Source organism: Trichomycterus rosablanca, chromosome 23 (genome assembly GCF_030014385.1).
Source record: "Trichomycterus rosablanca isolate fTriRos1 chromosome 23, fTriRos1.hap1, whole genome shotgun sequence".
In the NCBI taxonomy this organism is placed as follows: Eukaryota; Metazoa; Chordata; class Actinopteri; order Siluriformes; family Trichomycteridae; genus Trichomycterus; species Trichomycterus rosablanca.
Window position 1 is genome coordinate 14,945,926 of NC_086010.1, and position 14,155 is coordinate 14,960,080.

The 14,155-nt window shown below is 43.0% G+C and overlaps 1 protein-coding gene across 1 annotated transcript in view; it reads left to right on the plus strand.

The window, feature by feature from the left end:
- Positions 1–14,155, plus strand: part of LOC134301329 (catenin delta-2-like) — a 190,598-nt gene that overhangs the window by 168,535 nt on the left and 7,908 nt on the right. Inside the window, exons 14-15 of the mRNA XM_062985993.1 lie at positions 618–744; positions 13,362–13,493. Coding sequence (XP_062842063.1) covers positions 618–744; positions 13,362–13,493 — 259 coding nt within the window. The remainder of the gene's footprint in view (positions 1–617; positions 745–13,361; positions 13,494–14,155) is intronic.

The following is a 14,155-nucleotide window of genomic DNA, read 5'->3' on the forward strand; positions in this document are numbered from 1 at the left end:
TTGTGTATGTTTTGTTCCCTGGAGCCCACATTCTTCTAATGCAATAGGAGTGCAGTCCTTCTTTTAGCTAACAGTCAACAGCTGTGCTTAAGCCAAAAAAAATGGCTTCTTGACCTTTTTCGGTTCAGTGCGATTTTGACCTGTCAGTATTTTTTTGGTTGAAAATTGGGCAGTAACAAGAAAAGAAAGGAAATGTTACCAGAGAGCAGTGATGTCAAGGATCAAAAGATTTTAATAGTTAAAACAATCTAAATGTCGCTGCACAAAATGTTGTGGAAAGTTGTGGTGGAAAAAAGGGTCATAAAAAGAAATAATAAAAAAAACTACACAGCTCAGTACAGTTTAATTTGTGATAAGATTTGTCCTTTCCGGCCTGGTTTTGCCGCCGGCGCATATGTCGGCGTTCTTTATCTTCTTTCAATGTGCATTTATGTGAATTGATTGGATTGATTAGATGGATTACACTGCACTGAGCGATCCCAAAACCAAATTTGCAGTTCTTAACATATGCAAAGGGTCAAAGGTTCAACAGGATGACAACTGGTAGCAAAATACCACAAACAGCTTATGTACGTCTTTGGACACTCATCACTTTTCTTTTTTTTCCTCTCCTGCAGGATGGTTACTCACAGTATCACTTTGTTGGATCTGCTTCAACGATAGAGAGGGACAGACAGAGACCCTACTCCTCCTCACGCACACCTTCAGTCTCCCCGGTCCGGACCTCCCCCAATAACCGATCAGGTAAGAAATTGCTTTTGCCTTGTGCATCCATATCCGTACATGGTAAAGGAATACATTTTTAAAAGCAGTTAAAGCTAATATGCTGCTAGCTTTTCTTTTTCCACCCAACACAGTAGTGTAAGAGTGCCAATTGACCCAACCGTATCTAAACATCTGTGCTAAATTTAGTCACCCTTATTGACCAGGGACCAAGCATACCAAAGCAGGTTGTATGGTTGGACCAAGAAACCAGGCCGCCATTGATTGTAACTGATTGATTTGTAAACTCCTCTTGTACCACATCCCAAATATGCACTATTGGATTTAGATTAGTTGGCTAGGCAGGCTTTAGAAGTTCATGTTCATGGAACCAGTTTCCATAGTGGACCAATACATAGCTGTCCATAGTTTTAATCTGGTTTCATAATATGTAGAACAAGAGTTTCCGTAGTGGACCATTCCATAGCTGTCCATAGTTTTAAACTGTGTAGACCAAGAGTTTCCAATTTCTTGAGAACCAGTTTCCATTATGGATCATTCCATAGTTGTCCAAAGTTTGAATCTGCTTCCATGGTCCATGATGTGTAGACCAAAAGTTTTCAATTTCTTGAGAACAACCAGTTTCCATAGTGGACCATTCCATAGCTGTCCATAGTTTTAATCTGCTTCCATGATCCATGATGTGTAGACCAAGAGTTTCCAGTTGTTTGAGAACCAGTGTCCATAGTGGACCATTCCATAGCTGCCCATAGTTTTAAACTGCTACCATTATATGTAGACCAGTTTCCATAGTGGACCATTCCATAGCTGCCCATAGTTTTAAACTGCTACCATTATATGTAGACAAAGAGTTTCCAATTTCTTTGAGAAGAACCAGTTCCCATAGTGGACCATTCCATAGCTGTCCATAATTTTAATCTGCTTCCATGATTTGTAGACCAAGAGTTTCCAATTTCTTTGAGAAGAACCAGTTCCCATAGTGGACCATTCCATAGCTGTCCATTGTTTTAATCTGCTTCCATGATCCATGATGTGTAGACCAAGAGTTTCCAGTTGTTTGAGAACCAGTGTCCATGGTGGACCATTACATAGGTGTACATAGTTTTAATCTGGTTCCATTATATGTCGAACAAGAGTTTCCATAGTGGACTATTCCATAGCTGTCCATAGTTTTATTATGTGTAAACCAAGAGTTTCCAATTTTCTGAGAACCAGTTTCTATAGTGGACCATTACATAGCTGTGCATAGTTTTATTCTGCTACCATTATATATAGACCAGTTTCCATAGTGGACCATTCCATAGCTGTCCATAGTTTCATTATGTGTAGACCAAAAGTTTCCATGGTGGACCATTCCATAGCGGTCTGTAGTTTCATTATGTGTAGAGCAAGAGTTTCCTGTTTCTTTTTAGAAGAACCAGTCTTCATAGTTGACCATTCCATAGCCGTCCATCGTTTTAAACTGCTACCATTATATGTAGACCAGTTTCCATAGTGGACAGTTACATACAGTTGCTGTCCATAGTTTTAATCTGCTTCCATTATGTGTAGACCAAGGGTTTTCACAAGTTTGAGAACAACCAGTTTCCATAGTACTCCATAGATTTAAACTGCTACCATTATGTGTAGACAAAGAGTTTCCATTTTTTTTTAGAAGAACCAGTTCCCATAGTGGACCATTCCATAGCTGTCCATAGTTTTAATCTGCTTCCATGATCCATAATGTGTAGACCAAGAGTTTCCAATTGTTCAAGAACAACCAATCTCCATAGTGGACCATTCCATAGCCGTCCATCGTTTTAAACTGCTACCATTATATGTAGACCAGTTTCCATAGTGGACTGTTACATACAGTTGCTGTCCATAGTTTTAATCTGCTTCCATTATGTGTAGACCAAGGGTTTTCACAAGTTTGAGAACAACCAGTTTCCATAGTATAGTGGACCATTCCATAGCTGTCCATAGATTTAAACTGCTACCATTATGTGTAGACAAAGAGTTTCCCATTTTTTTTAGAAGAACCAGTTCCCATAGTGGACCATTCCATAGCTGTCCATAGTTTTAATCTGCTTTAATTATATGTAGACCAGTTTCCATAATGGACCATTTCATAGCTGTCTATAGTTTTAATCTGCTTCCATGATCCATGATGTGTAGACCAAGAGTTTGCAATTGTTTAAGAACCAGTTTCCATAGTGGACCATTACATAGCTGTTCCAAAGTTTTAATCTGGTTTCTTTATATGTAGACCAGTTTCCATAGTGGACCATTCCATAGCTGCCCATAGTTTTAATCTGCTTCCATTATATGTAGACCAGTTTCCAGTGTGGACCATTCCATAGCTGCCCATAGTTTTATTCTGCTTCCATCATATGTAGACCAGTTTCCATAGTGGACCATTCCATAGCTGCCCATAGTTTTATTCTGCTTCCATCATATGTAGACCAGTTTCCAGTGTGGACCATTCCATAGCTGTCCATAGTTTTATTCTGCTTCCATCATATGTAGACCAGTTTCCATAGTGGACCATTCCATAGCTGTCCATCATTTTAATCTGCTTCCATTATGTGTAGACCAAGAGTTTCCAATATGGATAGAGATAATAGAAATGATAGAGATGAAGACAAGGTCACCATCATGTTTGGGATCCATTAAACATGTTAAACTCTTACGCTATGTTTGTATTTCATTAACTGGAATTAGCTTGTGCTTCGGAGAATGACTAAGCAAACAAGCAGATATTTGGACAGGCTTTATGATAACACAAATTACTGCTCATAAATCTTGCATCTAAATACTATTAACAATTTTATCTAAATTATTAGTTAGGTAAACAGAACAGTTGTCTTCCCATCCTACATATCTCCTACAGAGGAATGATTTTATTTGAGCCAAACCCAATATGGTATATGGTACTATAGTAGTGGTAGGATTTACTGTCTGCCAGCTGGTTTCTTTAATGCCTTTCTCTGACAAGATTGTGTTGATGAAGCAGAAAAGTACTTTCCTAAAAGACTTGGCTAAGCTAATGGATCGGTAATTGACTGAAGCGTGGAGACTGAATGATAGGAGATGTACTGTAGTGTGTAATATTGGTTGATGAAGCAGTTACTGGGTTTTGCAGAGTGAATTTTTAGATTTTACTCTATAGCTTGATCCTTCTACCCCATATAGTTTGCTCGACTTTTTTCCAGACCTTCATTGGTCTGTACGCGCTGCCTGCTTCTAATGTCTCAATGCTACCTGCTCAATGCTAACCGCTAACCTCCTCAAGTCCTCTTCGTATTCTGTTCACATTGCTTTGACTAATGTTGGTGAGGTTAGTGTTGAGGTTAGGGTTAAGGTTAGGGTTAGGGGTTCAAGAGGTTGAGGTCGTCGGTCTGGTTCTGTGGAGTTTGCCTAAATGCTTGCTCTAGCTGTGTCTGGCTAACATAGCTTGGGTGTTTAGCATTGCAGTGCAGCTGTGGCTTCAAGTGTTTGGCTAACACAGCTGCTGGAGACTCGTGTCTGAGGAGGGTTGCTTGCCTCATGCTCCCTCCAACCCGTCCGCCGCACTATTCCTTCTTAATATTGCGTGAGGCCAGAATTAGCTCTGATCCCCGGGCTCCTCCACTTCCTGTACACACAGCTTGGGCCACTAACTAGAGTCCTTGCACAGCATTGAGGACCCCACCCTGTGCAATTTGCAACTGAGCTCCACAAGCTTAAAGGGCCAAGCAGTTATAGCCCAACGACTCGGTTAAAGTATCTACAAAACAGAGGGGTGCTCACAGGCAGCTGTGGCGAGTACCCACTGACTGGTCTGAGCAGGGACAAGTTCTGAACCTTTCAAAGGTTGTGGGACGGCCAAGAATAATTGTCATATACACCGATCAGCCATAACAATAAAACCACCTCCTTGTTTCTACACTCACTGTCCATTTCATCAGCTCCACTTACCATATAGAAGCAGTTTGTAGTTCTACAATTACTGACTGTAGTCCATTTATTTCTCTGCATGCTTTGTTAGCCCTCTTTCATGCTGTTCTTCAATGGTCAGAACCCCAACAGGACCACTACAGAGCAGGTATTATTTAGGTGGTGGATCATTCTCAGCACTGCAGTGACACTGAAATGCTGGTGGTGTGTTAGTGTGTGTTGTGCTGGTATGAGTTTTTAAATACTGTGTCCACTCACTGTCCACTTTATTAGACACTCCTGCCTAGTTGGTCCACCTTGTAGATGTAAAGTCAGAGACAATCGCTCATCTATTGCTGCTGTTTGAGTTGGTCATCTTCTAGACCTTCATCAGTGGTCACAGGACGCTGCCCACAGGATGATGTTGGCTGGATGTTTTAGGTTGGTGGACTATTCTCAGTCCAGCAGTGACAGTGCTGCTGTGTCTGATCCACTTATACCAGCACAACACACACTAACACACCACCACCCAAATAATACCTACTCTGTAGTGGTGGGGGTCCTGACCATTGAAGAACAGAGTGAAAGCAGGCTAAAAAAGTATGTAGAGAAACAGATGGACTACAGTCAGTAATTGTAGAACTACAAAGTGCTCCTATATGGTAAGTGGAACTGATAACATGGACAGTGAGTGTAGAAACAAGGAGGTCTTATCTTTGTTAGAGGTCAAATAGCTGCTTTTATTTCATCAACGTATTTAACATTTGCTCATATTTACGAGCTCACAACTGAGATGGTTCAGACTTGATATGCCAATCTAGTTTAATAACGTGCCACTGCTCTGTAATTACATCGCAATGGCTTAACCTTGGCATGAAAAGGCAAAGTGTAATAGTAATAGGATTCATCCATAAATGAGAACATGAATGATCTGCAATTCAGTATCGCTCCTTATCGTGAGCTTTGCCCTCTTGCATCCCGGCGATAACAAGATGCTAAACGCAGAAGGATGAGAGCAGTACTTGAATGCAGGAGGGTCGTGTTGACTGTTGACTGTAAACGCTTGACGTTCTTTGTACATCTTAAGCTAGGTTATTAAATATTTATGTCTCTTGACAATGAGTACAGAGTTAACAACCATGGCCTTTATGAGGAACATCCAGAGCTCTGAATTAAGCAGCGTATCAGATGTTCTTGCAGCCTGAGTTCTTCAAATAGCCCAGCACAAGACAGGTGAGGCATACCATTATGACCACCTTCCTAATATTTCCTAATATTAGGTCCCCCTTTTGCTGCCAAAACAGCCCTGACCCGTAGAGGCATGGCCTCCAATAGACCCCTGAAGGTGTGCTGTGGTATCTGGCACCAAGATGTCAGCAGCAGATCCTTTAACTCCTGTAAGTTGTGAGGTGGGGCCTCCATGGATCTGATTTGTTTGTCCAGCACACCCAACAGATGCTCGATTGGATTGAGACCTGGGGAATTTGGAGGCCAAGTCACTACCTCACTCGTCGTTGTGCCCCTCAAACCATTCCTGAACCATTTTTGCTTTCCATGAAAGGGTGTACATGGTCTGCAACAATGGTTAGGTAGGTGGTACGTGTCCACAAGTAATATCCACATGGATGGCAGGACTCAAGGTTTCCCAGCAGAACATCATCCAAAGCATCACACTGCCTCCGCCGGCTTGCCTTCCTCCCATAGTGCATCCTGGTGCCATGTGTTCCCCAGGTAAGCGATGCATACGCACCCGGCCATCCAGTTCTGATGCTCACGTGCCTATTGTTGGTGCTTTCAACAGTGGACAGGGGTCAGCATGGGCACCCTGACTGGTCTGCACCTGGCAGCCCCATACGCAACAAACTGCCATGCTCTGTGTATTCTGACACCTTTCTGTCAGAACCAGCATTAACCTCTCAGCTATTTGAGCTACAGTAGCTCGTGTTGGATTGGACCACACGGGCCAGCCTTTGCTCCCCACATGTATCAATGAGCCTTGGCCGCCCATGACCCTGTCGCCGGTTTACCACTGTTCCTCCCTTGGACCACTTTTGATAGATACTGACCACAAGAGCTGCAGTTTTGGAGATTCTCCGACCCAGTCGTCTAGCCATCACAAATTGACCCTCGTCAAACTCTCATTTTTCCTGCTTCTAACACATCAACTTAAAATGTTCACTTGCTGCCTAATATATCCCACCCACTAACAGGTGCCGTGATGAAGAGATAAGTGGTCATAATATTATGAACTCTAATAGCGTCCACATGTATCTGTTTAGCTGTATTTTCCTCACTGTTTCACTTTTAAACTTGTGTTATAGCTCGAGGTGCTGAGAAATTGTGAGAATCAGCTTTTCCGAGAGTCTAAAACGCATATCATATTAAAAGAACGACACAGAAACACAGAAACCCCACCCAGCATTTCCTCTTTCAGACATTGCCAGTTGTACCTGTCATGGCTCTGGCAAGGCTGGTTACACTGTGGAGACTCAAGACACAGTGGTGGGCAGACGTGGGCTAGCACGGGGTGGTCATAGGGGGGTCGCTGGAGCCTATCCCAGCTTCTCAATGGGCGCAAGGCACACAGTAACACCCTGGATGGGGCGCCAGTCCATTGCAGGGCAGACACACGCACACACACACACACATTCACCTATAGAGCATTTTAGTGTCGCCAATTAACCTGACTGCATGTTTTTGGACTGCCGGAGGAAACCCACACAGACACGGGGAGAACATGCAAACTCCGCACAGAAAGGACTCCGACCGCCCCGCCTGGGGATCGAACACAGGACTTTCTTGCTGTGAGGCTACAGTGCTACCCACCGAGCCACCGAGCCACCGTGCCCCCCTCAGGGCTGTGTGTTTAGGCCTCCTAACAAAGCAGAACATTTATGCACCATCATTTATACAACTTAGTGTTCGCGACCATCACTTAAATCCGCTGGCACAGAATTCTGATCTTGGCACTTGATGTAAGCAAACGTCTTTATTCACCCCATTACAGACACTCTACAGATTCCGACAGCTTAAAAGCCGCGTGTGAATCATTCCTTGATTGTAGAGCTGAAAGAATTGGAAAATATGCCAGAAAAAAAGCATTAAAGAGGAGCCACGGGTGCGAGACGAGAGGCGAGAGTGTCTCCGCGGTGGTGTTTGTTTATAGATCACAACAGTGAAGGACATTAAATCCTGATTAGGGTACTGGTCTGTAGTGCAGGAGGGGCGAGGAGCATCAATACTGCATGTGCAGATTTATACACGACAGATGGCCAGGCTGCAATGGGGCAAAAAAAAGAGTTTCTCGGATAGAGCGGCGCCCCAGGCAGAAGCCTGCATCGATCAGGTGATGTTTCTTTAGTAAAGATTGGCAGTTTGTGAATGCTGGCATGTTTGGTAAACACGGTTTCAGCTTTAATTGGCGATGGTTCGTCTTATGTTGTGTTGTTCGGTTAGTCAGCCAGTAACACTCTAATTGGTTGTCCACTTCTGTACGCTGATTACATTTCCATTTACAGCACTGAGCAGATGCTCTTATCCAGAGCTGAAAAGAAACTTCTGTTACAGGCAATATGAAAGTACATTTAAGTCCAACTTCCAGTGTCAAAAAAGTTGGGACAATAGGTAAAATTTCACTCAATTTATTTTCATTTATTAACCACTTTTGTACTAGTTAGGGTTGCGTCCATTGAGTAACACTGGGCGCAAGGTAGGAATACCCTGGACAGGGCACCAATCCACCACAAAGCTTTTGTTATTCTCACCCCATTCTCACCCCACCCCCTACCACCTCAGATATAGTCAAACACATCTGAGTAGACCCTCGGCTGACAGGTGAAGTGAACAACACTGATTATCTCTTCATCACGGCACCTGTTAGTAGGTGGGATATATTAGGCAGCAAGTGAACATTTTATCCTCAAAGTTGATTTGAGCGAGTTCGACAAGGGCCAAATTGTGATGACTAGACGACTGGGTCAGAGCATTTCCAAAACTGGATATCTGCAGTGGTCAGCATCTATCAAAAGTGGTCCAAGGAAGGAATAGTAGTAAACCGGCGACAGGGTCATGGCTCATTGATGCACGTGTGGCCAGATTCAACAGAGGAGCTACTGTAGCTCAAATGCTGGTTCTGATAGAAAGGTGTCAGAATACACAGTGCATCGCAGTTGTGTATGGGGCTGCATAGATGCAGACCAGTCAGGCTGCCCATGCTGACCCCTGTCCACCGCCGAAAGCACCAACAATGGGCATGTGAGCATCATAACTGGACCACAGAGCAATGGAAGAAGGTGGCCTGGTCTGATGATTACATGGATGCCTGGGTGTGTGTGCGTTGCTTACCTGGTGAACACATGGTACCAGGATGCACTATGAGAAGAAGGCAAGCCGACAGAGGCAGTGTGATGCTTTGGGCAATGTTCTGCTGGGAAACCTTGGGTCCTGCCATCCATGTGGATGTTACTTTGACACATACCATTTATAAATACATCTACTGTAAATAAAAGTAAGCCATCATATGTGAATGAAAGATGGACATTTCAGTGAAAATCCCACTGTGCTCGGCTCAGTCGATGAGCCCTCAGGGATCTGTGAGTTCTGAAGATATAAATGTCCATGTGCTCTTGTAAAAATAAAGCTTCAGGAAGACCATGTCTGATCCGGTTAGTGCTGCCACTGTTAGAAGATTGGCAGCAGTGACCGAGACACGCTTGTGTTCTTTTTTCAGCGTTGACACATTTAGACTCTGGTCAGACAAAACGCATATTTAACCCTTGTCCACTGTATGTTAGTAGTTTTCCTTTAAGATACGGTCAGTGATTTTGGCATACATTGCAATTCCACTCAGTTATATTCTCGGTTAATTAATTGCCAGTTACTTTATTGCAATTCCATGCCAATTACACTTAACAAAAAGGGTTCCAGACTAGTACCTGCCCCCCGGCATGTGTAAAGTTACAGGCAGCTTTATTACACCATCCAGCAATGGATCCTCACAGAGAGCTGGACCGCGTATGGATTGGGCATGTCACAATATGCCCTTTGTGTAACTCCACTACTAATGCCAGTGCATGACAGACAGACAGACAGACAGACAGACAGACAGACAGACAGACAGACAGACAGAGAATGTAGGTAGACAGATAGACAGACTGACTGACTGACTGACTGACTGATTAATTTATTGATTGATAGACTGACTGACTGAGACAGACTGACTGAGACTGACTGACTGATTGATTGACAGACAGACAGACAGACAGACAGACAGACAGACAGACAGATTGATTATAGGTAGATCGACAGACAGACAGATAGATAGATAGACTGACAGACAGAGACTGACTGACAGACAGACGGACAGATAGATAGATATATTATAGATAGATAGACAGACAGACTGACTTACAGACAGACAGATAGACAGGTAGGTACGGACGGATGGGCGGGCAGACAGACAGACAGATGATAGATAGATAGATAGATAGATAGATAGATAGATAGATAGATAGATAGATAGATAGATAGACAGACAGACAGACAGACAGACAGACAGACAGACAGACAGATCATATTGTGCCTGGGCTTTTTTGACTGTTCCAAAATAATAAAAATGAAAATACTGACCTTACTATTAATTCTATATTCAGGGCGGCACGGTGGCTTAGTGGGTAGCACTGTCGCCTCACAACAAGAAGGTCCTGGGTTCGATCCCCAGGTGGGGCGGTCCGGGTCCTTTCTGTGCGGAGTTTGCATGTTCTCCCCGTGTCCACGTGGGTTTCCTCCGGGTGCTCCGGTTTCCTCCCACAGTCCAAAAACATGCCACCAGGCTAATTGGAAACACTGAATTGTCCTATAGATACCTAGCCGCTAGATGCACAAACCAGTGCATTGTAGTGCCGGTCCCAAGCCCGGATAAAATAGGGAGGGTTGTGTCAGGAAGGGCATCCGGCGTAAAAATTTTGCCAAATCGATGCGCGGATCGTGATCCGCCCAAGAGCCGACCCCGCAACCGAACGGGACAAAGGCCAAGGAAAAGAAGAAGACTATTAATTCTATATTCACTATTTGTACGTGATTTAGCAACACACAGGTTCTCAATCACAGTTATAAACACTGTTCATAGAACTAAACAGGAGTAGGCCTGCAGCCTGAATGCAGCTCTCAATTTGTACCTATAATAATAATAATAATTATAATAATAATAATAATAATAATAATAAATCAGCGATTTATTTAGCTTTTTTCTTCCTGCATTTCATTATTCTTGCCACTAGATGGCATATAAGTGCAACACCAAATACAGTACAGTCTCAATGGAGAAAAAATTTCCGATATTATAAACGAAGCTCATTAAACGAGCAACAAATAATAATAATTATAATAATAATGATAATAAACGTTTGCCAGTGAATATTTTAACACTAGAAAACTAAACTAGAAACACATTCACTCCTGTGCAAAAGTGGGCAAACCACAAATTGCAACATTGACAACAAATCATTAGCATGAAATTAGGACCACTAACACACCACCACCATGTGTAGTCAGTGTCACTGCAGTGCTGAGAATGATCCACCACCCAAATAATACCTGCTCTGTGGTGGTCCTGTGGGGGTCCTGACCATTGAAGAACAGCATGAAAGGGGGCTAACAAAGCATGCAGAGAAACAGATGGACTACAGTCAGTAATTGTAGAACTACAAAGTGCTTCTATATGGTAAGTGGAGCTGATAAAATGGACAGTAAGTGTAGAAACAAGGAGGTTTTTTTAACGTTATGGCTGATCGGTGTACACTGATAATGTAATAGGATATTCTGCTAGCACACCAGCACTGGGATTCTGAACTCTGGCCACCCTCTGGAACACATGAATGGGGTCTCCAGCAGCGGAAGACTATTGGCTTTGATTTAATTGCAGGGAAAAGGGAGACAATGCATCAATAAAATAGTAATCATGGTTATGTTTAATGCTGGTTTTAATATTTATAGTACATGTGACACTGATAGGGTGCTGGGCAGCCAAGATTCATTTATGCCAGAGAAAAGAAAGGCTATTACACCTGGTACAAATAAACGAAGGGCTACTGTGGCTTAAATTTTAGATCATTTTACAACCCCAAATCAGTTGGGTTTGGGCAATTTCTTACATTTACTTTGACTTTTATTTGATTGCAGACAGTTTGAACCTGAGATATTTCATGTTTTATCTGCTCAGCTTCATTTCATTTATTAATAAACATCCATTCCTGCATTTCAGGCCTGCAACACATTCCAAAAAAAGTTGACGGGGACAATTTAGGGCTAGTAATGAGGTGAATAAATCTAAATAATGATGTGATTCCAAACAGGTGATTGTACCAAACCATGATTACAAAAGCAGCATCCAGGAAAGGCTGAGTCTTTGATGAGCAAAGATGATCAGAGGATCTCCAGTTTATCAACAAATGTGTGAGAAAATTATTAAAATGTTTAAAAACAATGAACCTCAAAGAAAGATTGGAAGGGGTTTGCATATTTCTCCCTCTACAGTGCATAATATCCTTAAACCATTCAAGGAATCGTGCTCTTTGATCCCTCAGATGGCACTGCATCAAGAACCGCCACTCAACAATAGCTGATTTAACCACATGGGTGAGGGATTACTTTGGCAAACCTTTGTCGGGCCCTACAATACAGAGTTACATGCACAAATACCACTTCAAACTTTACTGTGCAAAACAAGCAGCCTTATGTTAACCATGTCCAGAAGCGGCGTCGACTTCTCTGGGCTCGGAGGCATCTAGGATGGACCATCACACAGTGGAAACGTGTATTGTGGTCAGATGAATCAGCATTCCAGGTCTTTTTTGGAAAAAATGAACTCCGTACAAAGTGGTAAATGCTTTACTGTCCCAACTTTTTTTGGAATGTGTTGCAGGCCTGAAATGCAGGAATGGAGGTTTATTAATAAATGAAATGAAGTTGAGCAGACAAAACATGAAATATCTCAGGTTCATCCTGTCTGCAATCAAATAAAAGTCAAAGTAAACGTAAGGAACACTGTGTTTTTTATTATTTGCATTCTATGCTGTCCCAACTTTTTCTGATTTGGGGTTGTAATACTAGTGATGAGTAGAAAGTGTCACAACAAACAGGGCATCAAATCCCTCATAGTCCACAGCTGAATGGCCATGCAGGAGTCAAAACTGGACACTGAAGCAACAGTAGAATTAAATACTAATAATTTTTTTAGTCATAAATACAGAAATATGGCACAGCTGAAAGATTCATCACAGGTAAAATGTTAATAAAGGAGCACGTTAGAGTGTTTAGAAAATTATTAGTGAAATTTGATTTTTTTTTTTTTAGGCCAACCTGCCAAGAAGTGCATTTAATGTTGAAATATGTCGTCCTTGTAAGCTTCTTTGATACGAATTAAGAAGGTTGAAGTCGACTTTTTCCACCGACCTGTCTGAAATCAAATTTCAGCTGCCAGGCTCACCCAGAGTAATGAAGAATAATGATCCACACCCCGCGATGACTTTCATCTACCTCAGTGACAAGGAATAAAGATGAATGGAGAGACAGAGAGGAATAGAGATAAGAGTGAGATAGATTAAAGAACGGCCTAAGTGAGAGAGAGAGAGAGAGAGAGAGAGAGAGAGTTTAGAAAATGCAGGCTGGTGTATGCAGTCTCTGGATGCTCATAGATGACGTCTTTGTGGTGTATGTGTGTGTGTGTTCGTGTGTTTTCACAGCAAGCGCCCCCGCCTCACCCAGAGAGATGATCAGCCTCAAGGAGAGGAAGACCGATTATGACTCCACTGGAACCAATGTTAGTTTCCATGGAAACAAAGGCGAGCAAGCATCCAGGAAAGACGCCACGGCAGGTAAGTGCTGGAGAAATGACGAGGGCGAGGTAGAAGGAGGAGGGCGGCAGGGTGGAAGGAAACACGGCTTAAAAGGGTGATTAGAGGTAAAAAGTTGGAAAACAGGGCATGGCAGGAAGAGGAGGAGGAGGAGGACACAGGAGACGAAGGAGGAAAGGAAACGATGAGGATTAAAAGAAAGGCAGAGGACATATTTTCACCAAGGGCCACATCTGCATCACGGTGGCCCTTAAAGGGCCGATTGTGACGTATCCTGCTGTGATTGCAGTCTGCATTTTAAGTCTTGGACAATTTGTTGCCACTTACCATATAGAAGCACTTTGTTCTACAATTACTGACTGTAGTCCATCTGTTTCTCTACATGCTTTGTTAGCCCCCTTTCATGCTGTTCCTCAATGGTCAGGACCCCCACAGGACCACTACAGACCAGGTATTATTTGGGTGGTGGATCATTCTCAGCACTGCAGTGACACTGACATGGTGGTGGTGTGTTAGTGTGTGTTGTGCAGGTATGTTTTCCCCCCAATCTTCTGCCCTAATCTAGTCGTGTCCAATTACCCTGAATGCGTTCTCTATACTGATTCGACCCTTCACCGCTGACTGAGGACGCCTCTCAACTGACATGCGCCCCCTCCGGTACGCACAGTCACTACAGACTGCAT